At 38.0% G+C, this 16,410-nt stretch overlaps 1 protein-coding gene across 1 annotated transcript; it reads left to right on the top strand.

Moving 5' to 3' along the window:
• The first annotated feature begins 37 nt into the window (after positions 1–37).
• On the top strand, positions 38–15,674 carry CBX6 (chromobox 6). The gene is made up of 5 exons (XM_063309391.1): positions 38–430; positions 561–604; positions 835–900; positions 1,049–1,115; positions 3,744–15,674. The coding sequence occupies exons 1-5, from the start codon at positions 362–364 to the stop codon at positions 4,725–4,727; spliced, it is 1,230 nt and encodes a 409-aa protein (XP_063165461.1). The 5' UTR covers positions 38–361; the 3' UTR covers positions 4,728–15,674.
• Positions 15,675–16,410: the final 736 nt, after the last annotated feature.

Genomic DNA, 16,410 nt, shown 5'->3' with positions numbered 1-16,410 from the left:
CCGTCAGTGCGGGTTGGACTGGACGAAGGAGGCACGAACTCTCAAGCGGCAGGAAACGTGAAACGGAGGGGTGGGGGAGATTTTGGCTCGCGTCACGTACCCTTTCCTCCCGCCGCGTTGCTGCTCGCGTGCGTTCGACAGGCGCGCGCGAGACCAAGTCGGCATGCACGCGTGCGCCGGCGCGCTCCCGCCCCTCGTGCGTGTGCGCGATTCAATCTCCCTAGCCTCTGTCGCGGGAACGCCGCCGCCAACCCGCCTCAGTCAGTCACTCAGCCAGCCCTGAGAGGGAGAAAGGGAAGGCGAGGGAGCGGGCGGGATTATTATGGGCTGTGGGTGCTGCTGTTGCTGAGGCTGAGCAAAGATGGAGCTGTCTGCAGTCGGCGAGCGGGTCTTTGCGGCCGAATCCATCATCAAGCGGCGGATCCGAAAGGTGAGTTGCGGGCCGGCGGGGCTTGGCTTGGGGTCGCTGCCGTTGCCACCTCTTTAACCCGCTCCCTTTCTTCTCCTTTCCCCTTTTCCGCGCTCCCACCCTCCCTCCTTTCCGCCCACGTATTTTGCAGGGTCGCATCGAATACCTGGTGAAATGGAAAGGCTGGGCCATCAAGTGAGTTCTGCCTTCCAGCCTCCCTGCGCGAAGCCCCGTTCCCGCCTCCTGGGGCCTGGCTGGGCTGGCGTTCTGCCTCCCTCCTCTCTTGGAGACCAGACCCACGGGGACAGTGGGTGGTTTTCTCTCTCCTCTCCCGCCCCCTTCCCCTGCAAACTCTTCGGTGCACATGAACACGGTGTTCGAGCTCTCCTTATCTGTACCTGCTCTGTCCCTCTGAATCTCTGCAGGTACAGTACTTGGGAACCCGAGGAGAACATCCTAGATTCTCGCTTGATTGCAGCCTTTGAGCAAAAGTGAGTTCGATTCTTGGAAACCAGAGAAGGAATTGCTGTGGCTTTATTTCCTGTTAAAATGCTTGTTTTAGAAGGACGGTCTCTTGTTATTTTTCACGTTTGGGCTTTTTAAAAAAAGTGTTTAATTTCTTTTCCCCATCTCATCAAGGGAACGTGAGCGTGAGCTTTATGGACCTAAGAAGAGAGGACCTAAACCTAAAACTTTTCTGCTAAAGGTAACTTCTGTTTTAATAACTTGATGGTGATTAAGGTTTTTCAGGGTTCAGTTATCTGATACCTAAATGTTAAAAAGTAAGATTGGAAAGGAATAGATGGAAATTAAATGTCATGTACTGTATTCTTGTCTGGTGTTCTCTTTTTGGTCTTCTTCATTATGGTCGAATGCAGTCTCTAACTGATAAATCTGAAGAACTGTATACTTGTTGAATGTTGTGGTCAGTGTGATGTTAAAAGAGAACTTTGTTTCATTGAATCATAAACTTCAGTGCTAAAAAAAAAAGCTGTTACCAATGGCTATAAGTTATCCCTTTTAATTTCTCAGATTTTTTTTAATGACTTTATTTTGAATGTGAGAGTTACTGTTTGAAAAAAAGCAAAGAAGTCACCCCAATTATCATTGGAAGGGAGACCACCAGAAAATCACAGATTTTTAAAAGTCCCAGAAGGAGGCAGTTGTAAATAATTTCTGTATTGTTACCAAGAAAACTACATGGACATAATATGCCAGTAGAATCACTACTGTAAGATGGGCAGTTTTATAAATCATTTAAATAAACAATGGTTTATTATGTTCATAGACCAGCATAAGTTACAGTCTTTACTATATGTGTGAACATTCACAAGTTGTCACACTGTTCAGTTCCTATCACACTGAAAGAAAAGTTGTGTGAACCATTTTTTTTTTCAAATAAAAAACAGGCAAATGTTTTATGATTCTTTCACAGGGATTGTATGAAAGGTTAAGAGATTTGAATTCTTAAGACAAAAATTCAGTGAAGTGAAATAGTCTGGGTATACATAGCAACTCTGCAAATTTCATTTATTCTGGAGTTTTTGATTGTAATTTTATGTATGTCTGCCTGAAAAATAAACTTTCAGGAGCAGACAATCTATTTAAAGCTACTACAGTTAGTATCCAAAACCCTCAGAAGCCCTCTATTTTCTAATGTCTTATTTTTTCAGAAGAAGTGACAAAAACCTATGTGTATCTGTGTTTTAATTCCCTTTCAATATTTGTAAGGGACTGAATGCTACTTGAAAAGCAGGGAAACTCTTTTGTTATATACTTTCAACTCTTTTTTAATATTAAAAAGGCTTATGTGTATTTGGGACACTTGTATAAAACTAAACCTTGGAAAATAAGGGAGGTTTGCAAAGTTGGTATTTTTTAGTTCAGAAAGAGATCTATCATAGGCCAGACAGATTTTAAGTATCAAAAGTATGTATCTGTATTTCTTTAGGACTGGAAAAATCCTTATTTACCTGAATAGCTAGTATTGTGATGCCACAGTCTAATAATTTGGAGGGGAAATTGAAATCCTTTTCTCAGTGAAGAATGTAATGGATTTTTCCAGGATCTGCAACAATACTTAGTCTTGATTAGTGTTTTGATTCCTAAGAACTGATGTGGTAATTGATTTAACTTGAACATTAACTAGATGCTTTTACAATTTTAATTCTATATGCTAATAATCTGTGGCTTTTCTAGTATAGTATTAAGTAGAGGTCAGTCTAAAAGATTAATGACTGCTGCTCAGTGTGATACAATGTTTTAGGACCAGAAATGGCATCTTTGCAAATCCTGGAAAAGTGCATTACATTACATTGTTTGTTTCTGCAGGAGTCAATTCATTAGCAAGTGACTAAGCATCATAATGATTGACAGTATCTAGAAGGTTGTATTTAGTCTGTCTATGGGTTGCTTGTTAGTCATTCATGCATCAGAGAGTCTAAATATGTTTATCTTTATTGAAATCAAAACAGTTTCCAGATCTTATATTTGAGCAAATTGCCTATATTCCTAATAATTTTGTATAAAATAAATAAATTACATTTTAATGGTTAAATATTTTTACTTTGAATCTTGCTTCTAATAGTGTCTTTATCCAAATTTGATAATGTTTCCAACAGATATTGGTACGTTGGTTGTGTGTGTGTGTGTGTGTGTGTGTGTGTGTATCTATCTATCTATCTATCTATCTATCTATCTATCTATCTATCTATCTATCTATCTATCTCCTGTCTCTCTTCTCTAGTGAGTAGTCAAGATCACTCATTTCTTTGGATGGTCTAAAAAAAGGGTCTGGATGAAAACTGTAGTGATGTCAGCATATAACTTTAGCTAGCAATATACTCAGAGAAAATTATTGTCCTTTGAACTGTTAATTTTGTACGCCTTCCCTTTGTATATTTTAAATTTGGACAGACTAACTAGTACTACATTGCAGGGCTCAAATGTATGCCTCAAAATTAACTATCTAGTGTCAGTGTTAACTAGCAAACATAGAACCATGACTCTGTGTTCCTAAACTATTCTAGTATACTAAATTATAATTTAAACTCATAGAGTGAAAATGGGAATATATTTAATATAGTCCACTTGGGATTTCCCTACTTGTAGGTATATCATATTTAGGTTAGACTGAGCTTAGGCAAAACTGTCTTGTTAATTTTGGGTTACAGATAAGCTATATTTGAAATCCAGAACTCATTCCTCATTTCATCTCTTTAGGCTTTGTGTTTAGAATTATGTTTCCAACACTAAGGAGCCTAGACTTCAGTACATAGAATATATTTTATTCCAATCTGACTTTATGTTTCTCATTTTATCCCACCCACTGCAGGCTCGGGCCCAAGCAGAGGCCCTACACATTGGGGATGTACATTTTTCTGTCAAGCCCGGTTCTAGCACATCCTCACCGAAACTGCACTCCAGTGCTGCAGTGCACCGACTCAAGAAGGACATCCGAAGATGCCACCGTATGTCCCGGCGCCCATTGCCCCGCCCAGATCCACAGAACAGTGGAGTGGGTGGGAGCACTGGCATACGCCCCCCTGTCTCTCCTTTCTCAGAGACCGTACGCATCATCAACCGCAAAGTGAAGCCTCGTGAGCCCAAGCGTAGTCGTATTATTCTCAATCTGAAAGTCATTGATAAAAGTAGCAAAGCAGCAAATGGGGGAGGAAGCTTGGCACGTCCTAAGATCCCTTCCCGAAATCGGGTAATTGGTAAGAGCAAGAAGTTTAGTGAGAGCACACTTCGTAATCAGATCCGCCACATGAAATTTGGAAGCTTCCCTCTGTATAACAAGCCATCTGTTCCAGCCCCATCGTTAGAGGGGAAGACAGAGGCAGGAGGTTCTCAAGGTGCTTCTTGTGGACTCATGGGCTCTTCTGCCTATGATGCCCGCAGTTCCAGCTCCTCTGACTGCCCCTCACCAGCTCCACACTCCTCATCTGATCCAGATGATTCCCCACCAAAGCTGCTTCCTGAGATTCTAAATCCTGCCATTCCTGACTGGCGTGAATCTGAGGTCCTCGATCTGTCAATTCCACCTGAGTCAGCAGTGACCAGTAAGCAGTCTCCTTCCAGAGGGAGTGGAGTAGGTCAGATCCCATCATCTCCATTGTCTTCTGACCCAGAGCAGGAGGCCGGTGATTGGCGACCTGAAATGTCTCCATGCTCTAATGTGGTGGTTACTGATGTCACCAGCAATCTATTAACAGTCACAATCAAGGAATTTTGCAATGCTGAAGATTTTGAAAAAGTGGCAGCAGCTGGAGGTGGTGGTGGTGGTGGTGGTGGTGGTGGTGGAGGCAGCAAATGAAAAGGTGCATTCCTCTTCCACAAATTTTGGGGGAGGGGGATGGGACAGGGAGGCTGTACTGCAAGACCATGCATGGTATGAATGCTTGCTTTCTTCTCTCTTCCTTCTCATCTGTTCTTTCTCTTTTTGCTTGGAAATTAAGTTGATAGAAGAATGGAAATAGATGTGTTTGAAATTCTCCAATTCACAGCTGCTAGGAGTCATGCTGGGAAATAAATTTTCCTTTTGTGTGTGTGTGGAGGCCTTCAAAGATTACATCTTATTGACTGGAGCCTGATAAATAAGAACTTGGGAGAATGGTGGGCATATTAAGTGAAGGGTATATTTTCCCCTCATGTTCAGAGAAAAAGAAAAGTAAGCCTTTGGCCAAACTCAAAGGTAGAGAGAGTATATTCCATGAACTGCCACTTTATTCTTGTCACCTTTATTTTATATCTGTGATTTGACAAAGATAATTTGGATTGACAATATCCTAGGAAAATATCACTATAGTTAGGGGAAACCGCTATAGAACTTCATAGGGATTGGGTGTGCCCTAATCCTGCAATGCGCTTCTGAATACTCTTCCACTATGCATGTATTAGAGGTGCAAGTTTGGTAATTCTGTAGCACTTGTAGACAGCTTAGGCCCATTTTCCCCCTTTCATCAGCCTAGAACGATATCTCTGTTAGTCTTGATTGTAATACATTTTGTATTTTTTTTTACTACTGTTAAGCTAGAGCTGTTTCAGCCTTATGAAGCTGTTAATCTTACCTTGTATCATCTGTTCTGCTTCTTTACATAAGAGATGCATGAGTTTTTTTTTTTCTGAAACCTTATTTCAAAAAGCAATGGAGTTTAATACTCTTTTAGAAAAGTGTAGTGAGATGAGGCCCACTATTCTTATTTATATTGGTAGATTTAGTTATATCTTAGTGGGGTAGGAAAAAGGTGTTTGTTTGTGCTTTTCCTTCTTTCTACTTCTCTCCCAGTAAAAGAGATGGAAGAACATTCATATCTGCAGTTCTCAAGATTTCAAATTGCCTGTAGAGTTGCCAACCAGAGGTGCTAAGAACCTATTGTAAACATTTATTATGTGTCTTTTGGATCTTGGTTTGTTTGTTTGTTGGGAGATAGTATGTATGCTTAGTGTATGCTTGCCTCTCCCTCCCATCCACCTGCCTGCAATATCTTCCTTTTATTAATTCATTCTAACTGAAACCTAAGTACTCTGTCTTGAAGGCAAATAATGTGGTTGCATTTGCTATATTGCCTCCAACTCCTCCACCTATAAATGTTAATAATTATGACTCCATATATTGATGTCTAACATTCACTGCAGGAGTAAATAATTTCTTCAAATTTCTACTTCATAATTATTTTGTCATATGTTCCAGCTTTGTTGCAAGCTTTTCCTCCCCTGTACTATGCCTCTGATTTGTTACTAGTGGCACATGTGGGTACATATGTAATGTTGTCTGGCATACTATTTATACATTGTTACACTATGGTGGGAAGGATGTGTTTGAGGTGATTCTTAAGGGCTCAACTGCATGCTATGCTGTCACTGAAATAACTAAATCTTGTACTTAATGGCATCTCTGTTCTCTATATTCCAGTCTGAACAATTATCTTTTACGATTCTGCTTAGTTTTTTTGTTTCATTTTGTTTTGTTTTTTAGAGTTTATTAACAATGCATGTGAAGCCTGATGCTGCAAATACTGTGGCATTTACTCCTCAATTGCTAAGGTTTTAAAAAGCAGTGTTTTAATCTCAGTGTCTCCATTAGAAAGGACTTCTTCACACCTTTCCTTCCTGTGTTTTCTTTTTAACATTCCTCTCTTTTCTTCATGGACTTTGTAGAATTCCACTTGTTTATATCCCTGCGTAAGAAGAAGTCAGGACTGTCAGATCCTAGATATCATTGTCTATATATAGATGCCTATCAAAAGCAAAATTTATGATGTTAAGTGTTGTTTGTGACAGTTTGAGTGCAGTCAGTATTGAAGAGATATTCAAGATTTGCTATTATCCAGCCATGGATAACAACTCTTTTGTGTCTTTTAATTTTTTTTAATGAGTGAAATCTACAAGGTGTGCAGGGTTATTACCTCCATGCTCCTCCCACTGATGTATAACTCCAAGGCTTTCTGTAATTCCACAGATGCATGCTTTGGAATTAGCTGTTTGTAATTTTTTGTGAAATCAGTAAGAGGCTATATCATTGCATTGCCTCAGAAGAATAGGAGGCATTATCAGAGTTTATTTTAATGGCTTCAAAGGTGGGTGGGTGGGCTGGGCTGGGCTGGGCTGAGGATAGAGATATATAATAGGGAGAGAGCAGGGAGACTTGTATTAAAAAAGACTTTAAGAGAAAAATAGAATTATTTTATGAAACTTCAAGAGGAAATATTATAAGGGTGGATGAATACTAGTCAATCATGTTCTACGATTGTTTGGTATATTTTTGTGGCATTTTGTTTCGTCCACTGTTTGAAACAAATTAGATTGTCATTGTAAAAAGGAATTTCAGTAGGAAACTCTTCAGATATTTTAGCACATGTTCTCTTGGGTGATTTCCCCTGTTCCCTGGAGTCTCTTATCACTTTAGTTTCTGTGAGTTTCCATAGAATAAGGCTTTTACCTTTCCTAGAGGTATTATGAAAAAGTAGTTCTTTAGAAACTGGCTGATTTTAATGTAAAACTCTGCCAAGTGCGTCAAACAGGGCACAAGTTTTGTTTGGTTTTATTCCATCCAAAATGACCAGGTAGTAGAAACAGTGGAGTGTGTGCATGGAGAAAGGGAAAGGAAGAGGAAGAATTTCTCCTTTCTTTTTTGATTGTTTTAACATGAAGATAATGGGCATACTTTTTATGCACTAAACACTTGCTCAGGAGGTATATCTACTTAAAACTAACATGTATATGTTTACTGCATCTTAAGACATAAAGTTTCCTCAACACACTTTTGTTCTTTAGTGTGATACATGGGAAACAAATAAGAATTTCTTGTTCTCATAACAAGTAAAGCACTCAAGAGAGAGGCTCCATTTGCTAAGCCAAAGGCTGAGACCTCTAGGACTTGTCACAAGCATCTGCTGCTTGAGTAGCAATTCCTCTATTGCTATAATTGCCACTGTAAAAATGAAAGCAGAAGTTAGGAGTGTAAAAATTGTGGTACAAAAGCTGCATGTGACCGTCCAGCATCTCTTTTGTGGGGCTAAAAATCTGGGCCTTTTCCTTCATTTTAGATGTTTTAAGGGACAAAATAATTGCTTTAAAATTCAGCATACTAATGCAGCACCTACTTTACTCCTGAGCCCAGCCTCCCAAATGGGACCTGGCCCTCCCATTTCTGGATTGCTGTGTGTCACATGCTATATCTGATGTAGCTCTTGAGTTAGTGGAAGTTGTGCACTTCCTGTGATTATTGATCCTTAAATTTGTTTGGAGTAGCAACATTTGCAATTGATAGTTGTGTCTGGCTTTGCTGGCTTGTGCTGATTACTTGAGACTTACCTGAAAATACCTAATAAAGTGGCATTTGAGTAAGAAATCTTTGGCAGGTTGCTGTTGAGCCAGTCTAGTAAAACAGAATCTGGCGCTGTGCTAATTGTTGGTTGCATTGCTATTATCTCTTCTATCTCATTACAACCAGCAGACTATTTTAAGATGCACTGGACTAAGGTTGTGAACTAAAGTAACTTGTCCACAGAGTTGTAAGGGATTTGAGTCAGTCTGATGCAAAAATATATCTGCTATTTGGACTATAACTAGCCTCCTAGCAGCTTCTAACTAACCTTGGGGGTTCTGTACTGTCAGCATTGTACCAGCCTAGTTGCTTGCTTGCTCTCGGGCTCAAAATTTTCTTCACATCAGAATCATCTCCCTTGAGGGCAGGGGGAGACCAGTTGTGTGTAATACTGGAATGCAAGATTGTTCTTGCCTTAGATTGTTTTTCCCTTCCTAATTTGGCACATGCATTCTAAAAGCAAATTGTGTTGATCTTTTCTGTTAAAGGAAACCTTGTTCCATGATGCAGTCAAACCACTAGAGGGTAATACAGAGCTATTGTTGTGTTTTGATTTGAGCTTTGTTTGTTACCTTGAATCTTAATTAATTTCTCCTCGTTTGACAGAGGATAAAAGACCCTCTATACATACACTCTGTGCAAAAATGCCATGTGAGTTGCATGTGTGGGTTTTCTTTATGTCTGTGCCATGCTTGTGGCCACTTTTATTATTAGAGAGGAGAGTTTGATGGGGTGGGGGGTAAGAAAGAAGACTAGTTTTGCAAAAAAAGAAAAAAAAGAAAAAAGGAAAAGTTTTTTAAAAAAAGAGACAAGATTTTTACAGACAGAGGAGGATAGAGATTTAAAAATATTAAATGCAGTAATTGCACAAATGTAGTGATATTAGCTGGTCCTTAAAGAAAAGAGTATTTTTTAGAATTGTGAGTGGTAGAGAGGATGGCATTCAGATAATTTAAATTGGGAAGGAAGGGCAAAGAATGTGAGAAGAGAAGCAGTTTCTAAACTGAGGAAGCAAATCCTTATCTTAGAAAAAAAATTCTTCCCTCTGTTACTCTTAACTTGAAGGAGTGGGGAGAATGCCTCCTTCCATAGTTATGAAGCCAGAGTTCAGCCTTGTTCTGTTGGTCAGGCAGGACTATGTGGCATGTTATTATTAACTTGTTCATGCAAGTTATCAGTTGTACTTCATGATGACCTACTGAATTGAATGGGACATGTTGCTGCTTTGTGGTTTTCAGTAAGATCTAGGATCTCTGACAAGCAAGAAGTATGTGTGTTTGGAAACATACCCTTACAAGCTGGCAAAATTTCCAGTGATAAGTCAGTTCATTGATACTGAGGTTGGTATACCAGAAATTCTTTTTCTAACCAAATTCACTTTACATCTTTCATATTCATATAACCTAGATTTTTTTCAAGTGTATAATAGCTTTCCTAAGTTAAGATATATGTTCAGGGCCTTCTTGAAGAGGGCACATACTAAACCAACTTTCCCAACATTGGCACAGTCCAAATGTGTTGGGATTGCAACTCCCAAAATTCCCAGTCAGTTAGTAGTTAACAGAGGGTAAGAATTTTGGAGAGCCACAACATGTGGAAAGCTGCACTAAACTAACTGATGGCTTGGGCCACAGTGATTATTTTCACCCTGAGTCATAAGGAAAGTGAGATGAAAGAAGCAAGTGTAGCCTTGCAAATCAAATAACCTATTCAAATATTGAAGGAAGATATATAATAAAAGGGCAGTATGATCTAATTCACAATTTCCCAAGGTGGTAATTGTGTATGTTTATTATCCATAAAAATCACCTGTGAGGTACTGATTGTAGAGGTTGAGTGTGAACAAGTACTAGGAGAGAATTCACACCACCCCATGGCAGTGTTACAGTAATGCCTACATTCAATTTCCTATTGTAATCTAAGTGTGTTGAATACCATATTAGTCATATGGACAGATACAGATCACAGCATTGATCTGGATATTATAGGGCATACTTTGGACAAGAATGGGGAAGGATAGCTGTTTTAACTGAAACATGATTGTGTTCTACTATTCTATGGGTAGTGCTATAGTATTCTCATAATTTGCATGTTTATTTCTTGCATGGAAATTTGCATTTTTGTTTTGGCTCTTAATTGTTCATTTCTCATAACCTGCAACAAGGGCTAATGGAAAATTGGCATCTATTTAAGAAAAAATACTAGATGCTTTCCCAAGGAAGCAAAATACCGTTCCCTAATGTGTCCAGATTTGTGCCTGTATTTTACAGATAAATATTTTTCATCTGTTCACTGTTAGAGAAGCTTTCTCACCTATTTTTTACCAGTTGAACTTGCTCAATGAGATTGCTATTTCACTCCATGCTAATCAAACTTTCTTATACCCTCTGGATATGTAAGACTACACTCCTAATGCTGAGAAGGCTTGTAATTCAACATATTTGGAGAGCATGAGATTAGGGAAGGGAATGCTGGTATATATTATATAATGGCTTCTACAGCTATGCAGCACATAGAACTTCCTGCATCTCCTTAAAGCAGCTGTATTCTTTCCCAGTATTATGTGGCAGCTGCAGAGGGCAATTACATGATCCTGGGAAAAGATGCAGCCACAGAATGTCATTGCAGACAGATACTGTATTCATACTCCTGAGTGCTCCCAGATGCCTTCCAGTGATAAATCCAAAACACTGCATAGCCTTAATAGGCTGTTGGTTGGCCTGATACACGAAGTGGGCAGTGAAAGATAAAAGTATAGCAACAATAAGCCACTCTTCAGGTTCTGTTGAGCCTTCTCAAGAGGATAATTCCCTTTATTGCTCACTAACTCAGTCTTGCCCATTTGAAGATTTCTACGCTGTGTATATTATTGTGATTGGTTGTTTTTTAAATTGATTTTTTAAATTTTGTTAGCTGCCCAGAGTTGCTGCTTGTGAGATGGGTGGCCGTATAAATTGACTTAAATAAATAAATTACAGAAGAATATTATCTATTTTTAAATTTCTATTTAAAAAGGGGGAGTACTATCTGAGCTGAGTGTTCGATGTAAGAAGGATTCATGTTTCTCTTTTTCTATTTAGGAGAAATTTGATTCCTTTGCTACATTCCCTACTGTCCATCTTCTATATAGCCTAGATTTGGGTAATTGATACGGAGGGGAAAACAAGATAGTGAAGAGAATTCACATATTGCCCCTGTTGGGGAATTGTTAAGTTTGTGAAGCAAATTGGAAAATGTTGGAATCCAACAGTTGTAGGATTCCTGTTGGGTCTTGGGTAAAGTAATGTAATAGATTTGGAATGTACTTCTAGTTGGTCAGAGTTCCACTACAGGAGCCATCATGTCTCTATTCTCACCCCTTGCTTCTTGCCCCAAGGTCTTGCACTGTTTTGCCTGGTGCATTCATGCTCCAGTATTGCTTGCTTTGCTGCTTTTTGGACTGTCTGCTAATGGTGCAAAGCTGGGATCTTTTCAATATAAGTATATGTACTATGTATATATAAATAAATAATCCTCCACTTAATCCTCCACCGTGCTTTGTGTTAACAAAGACAGCTTGGGCCAGTAGTATGACCATACTATTGAGAACTAGGAATACCTAGTTGTGGTCTGAAAGAATGCTGTGATTTGTAAGCTGTTTAGTTTTCTTTTTGAGATCTTCTTTTTCTCTAGCTAAAATTAGTTGGATGAGGAAGAGAAGGAGCTTGCTGTAATGAAAGCTGTTCTCAGTGCTTACAAAAACCTCTGAATATTTATACTTCCTTTTAATATTTTCCTAATTAAATATTAGTTTTCAGTTAACTCAGATATTGAGAATCTTAACAAGTGAAGATTGGGATTGGAAAGTTCTTCTTTCCCACATGGCTTTTTTTTTTCAGCTTGATACAATAGCTACTCAGACCTATGCATGATCTGTTTTTTTATTGACATAAAGATTATTTATCAGTGTTACTTCTGAATGGTTAAATGACATGACAAACGTGGAGCTGCCTTATATTGCATTAGCTCTTTGGTCAATCTGGCTGAGAACTGACTATTCATTATGGACATGATCTCTCAGAGACAGAACTTTCCTAGCCCCTTTCAATGGGTGATGCTTGGGATTGAGCCCAAGCCCCAATTCCATGCAAAATATGTTGCTGTTAAGCTATGTGCTATCCCACTACGTTTTTTATGTCCTTTTACCGAGTCCTCCTGAATATTTTTTTATTTCTCTGTACTTTATCAAAGGAGCTTCTAAAACTGAAAGGTAGATGAAGTTATCCTGCATATATGCATCTAGACTTGACATTAACATAGAATCAGAACCTTCTCCATGTTTGGAATTTTACAATTGGCCGGGATACTCAGCATCTAAAAATATTGAATTATTTATATTTCTTTTTTAAATGATTGTTAACCATAAGCAAAGCTTGATGGGAAAAAGTCAAAATCAGTTCTTAGCAGAAGTCCTAATAGTGATAACATATTTTCAGTTTCCTTTTTAGTGATGGTACACAATGTTTCAAATTCAAAATATTTTAAGTATGAAAAAGTTGTTCTGACCATTCCAGTGGTATTTTGAAATCAATACAGGCTCTTTAATGCTTAAAATTTATTATTTGAATTTGAAACAGTTGTTTCAAGCTCAGAACAATTCTGGACTGGTTCAGGGAGTCCACTTGAAACTTGAAACAACTCTTGTGAACTTGAAACTGAGTGACCCTGTTTTATTATAAATATGTGCAATTGTTCTTAATTTGCATAACTGAGACATCCTGCAAACTCTGAATTACTGTTTGTGGAATTTTATTTGCATACATACCTATAAGTGTTCCATGTATGCATATGTACACATGCGCACACATAATATCCTTGAAAAAGCATAAGACTTAATTGTTGTTAAGGGAAAATAATAGCTGAACAAAACCAGTGTAATCTCTCAGTTATTTTATATTATGAAAATGTAATAGTTATGGCATTAGGGAAACTGCAGTCCTCTAGAGGTTGCACAGTTATAACTTACAGCATCTTCATTATCAGTCCTGCAGAGAGTTGTAGTTCAGCAACATCTGGAGAGCCATTGTCTCTACTTAGTTCTTGGTGACAGCAATTGTTCATTTAAATACAAAAATTCTACAGTTCTCAGGAAATCCTTCTGGCTTCTTAAGTTCCTTGGTGGTCTACCTAGTTGCATTCCTTATTCTTCAGTAGGATGGATAAGAAGAAAAAAATATTGTACCTGAATTTCTTCTATGTATCATAGTTAAAATGTTGGCAAGGAAGAAGCATGCCCAGGAGATATCTGGATCCAGAATCTCGTAATTTCCTAAAGAGTGGCACTTATCTAGCACTAGCCCCATAAGGGCTGCAGAGAACATCTGAACAGGCATCGCATTCTATGCTTGTGAAGGTGGAAGACAGTTTTACTTACTTACCAGAAAGAGTGTACTCTAGGAGAAAAAGACCATATTTAGTATTATATGAACAGGCAGGGCAGAGAAGTAGGAGAAATCCAAGGAGTATACAGTTTTTTAAAAGAAATTTTATCTTCACAATGGACAGTAAAATATTATTTAGAGGTGAAGCTGCTTTGAAGAATATTATAAATGTTTTCTTTGATTGGATTCATTCAGATCTTTACTACAACAGGCAAAACCTGATTCTTGGTTTATATAGCACTTAAAAATATTGTAAACACATAATTTAAAACTCTGCATTATGTTGGCAACCTTTTTGTGTCATTTTAAAGGACCCCCATTTGTCTGAGAATGCTCCCCCACCCCCCAATGATTGAATCTGTCAGAGAACTAACCATGCCTAGTTATAAGAATGACTCATAGGAATTGACCCACATCATTAAAGAGGGAAGCAGGGAATATTTATTATTGTGAAGACAACTGAGGGCCTGTTGAGATTCTAGAATCTTGCAGCATTTGGAAATAGCTATATTTGGTTATCAGTTTTGTTATGTTTTGAGGCACTGTTCAAAATAGGGAAATTCTCCATGTTTCATATATGATAATGCCAGGGAAGCACTCCCCAGTTCTGCTGCATTAGCACTATTCTATCAAGCCAGGTAAATATTACACTTCTGTATCAGTCCTTTGCAGGCTGCAGTTAGTAGTGATAGATAGTCCTGTGGTGTTTATAGGACCTTATCAGCAATAAGGCAGATACCCTTTATAATCTGGTAACAAAGAAGTTTTTAGGCCTATGCATCACTTTGAATCAGTTCCAAAGAGGAACTTTGGAACATGTAAGGGCAGGAGTGTAGCACCTGTCTGCAGTTCTTTAAAGGAGCCACATCATCTCAGTGGTGAACAGGCACTTTAAAGAGTTGCAGGGAGAGGCTTACGTTTTTACTCTCATGTTCTCCAAAATACTTTTTTGAAAATGAGTCAAACATTGCAAGCCCTAATAATTTTAAACCCAAGAGTTTATAGGAACTGAAATGCAAAAAATGGGAGGAAACAAATACAGGTATAAAATGATGGCAAGATATGTAAATATTTTCAAGGGGACAACTAAGTACATCAGATTTGCTTCATAGTCTTAGTACTACCACATGGAGATTAATATAGCTAACAGTAGCTCTAGTGAAGTTCCTTATGCTCTATTCCTCCTAAATCCTAGAATTTTGTATCCAAAACACTTGAAATATATATATATCACGGTATGGTTGTCCTTTGGTTCTCTTCAAGAAAAATCTCTTATATTCACATGAACAATTACAGGGAGGTATAGAATTGGTGCTTATTCCTTTTTTGTATACATTGTTAGGCTTACCAAGGCCAGGTCTCAATCTTGCCAAAACTGATGCTGGTGTATGGTAGAATCTCATAGGGAATTAATGAATTTATGGCCCTTGATAACACATAAGAGTTTTGTAACATATCTGGAGTATTCACTTGGGCCTTACAAATGTTTGGATATTTGAGTGCATCTATATAAGCTTGGGCATTTAGTTTTTACAAAGTTGAGGCCTTATGTTGAAGAGTGAGCTAAAGTTTAAATTTATTAAATTCTTACCTCTTGGTATACAAATAGGCTTTAAAAACAAGAGCTATATATCTGGTAACTATTTTGTATTATGGGAAAAATGCATTTAATTAAACAGTTGTACACAAATCAAATGTTATCTAATATTATTTTGTCTTAATTACTTTTTAAATATAGAGTTTGCATTTGCTTGGTTGCTTTTTAAAATCCAGTGTTCAACTGGCTAAACTGTCTAGAGTGGACAACTGGGAAGCATTATACAGTGGGTGACTGAATCACCCATTGACATTTTTATCAGAGAAGGGGGTTGCTTCAAGTTTGCGGTGGGGGGAAGTTATGCTAATTATTCTTGTATCCTTGTACATTTTGTTCTTTCTGTTGCTCTTGAGTATTGTATCAATGCCAGAAATGGGGAATTAAGAAGAAGAACCCCAATAAATTGTTACATTCCAAGTTTTCTGCCTCAATTTTATGTTCAACCATATTGGATTGCCACACTAATGACAGATCTGATCTCTTGATTTCACTGGTTATCATTATAGTAAAATCTGTCTGTGCCACAGCCAATACCTTGTATGTGTTGTACTTTAATATGCATACAATGATTTTGCCTATGGCCACCTCATTCAAATTAGTGGCATTTCTCCCCCCCCCTTCCTCCATCTTTTGAAACAATAACTGGTTTCTATTTGGCTTCATTTGCAAGTCTTACTGTTTTCAGAACACTAAAAGAAGATAGCATTATCCACTACCTGTTAAGTTACTTTGATTTGGATGGATTCTAAATCTAACAGTATTGAAGAACTGTGATGTTTGAACCGATATGTGTCATAAGCATACAGATGTCTATAGAGAAAAGCAAGCTCCTCTCAAGTTCTGCTTGTTTCCCTTCAAAGGTTTATTCTCCTGAACGCCCTGTTTGATAGCAAATGGGAATCTATTTCCTGTTTTTATTAAATGGATCTGAATTAAAGACTATATCAAGCTGGTTATTATTTATTATGATAATTTGTCCCACCTTCCCCAGAAGACAAGTCATTTTTTCATTTTTCATTTTCAAAAATTAGTGTTAATAATTTTTCTGAATACAGTTTTAGTGGGAGTTTCTGTTTTACTTCCCACATTGTGTTGGGTTGGTTTTTTTTTTTGCATTGAAACTAATTTATTTAGAATTTTAAAAAGAAAAACT

The sequence above is a fragment of the Candoia aspera genome, chromosome 7 (genome assembly GCF_035149785.1).
Source record: "Candoia aspera isolate rCanAsp1 chromosome 7, rCanAsp1.hap2, whole genome shotgun sequence".
NCBI lineage: Eukaryota > Metazoa > Chordata > Lepidosauria > Squamata > Boidae > Candoia > Candoia aspera.
This window is presented reverse-complemented; position numbering and strand designations above follow the sequence as displayed.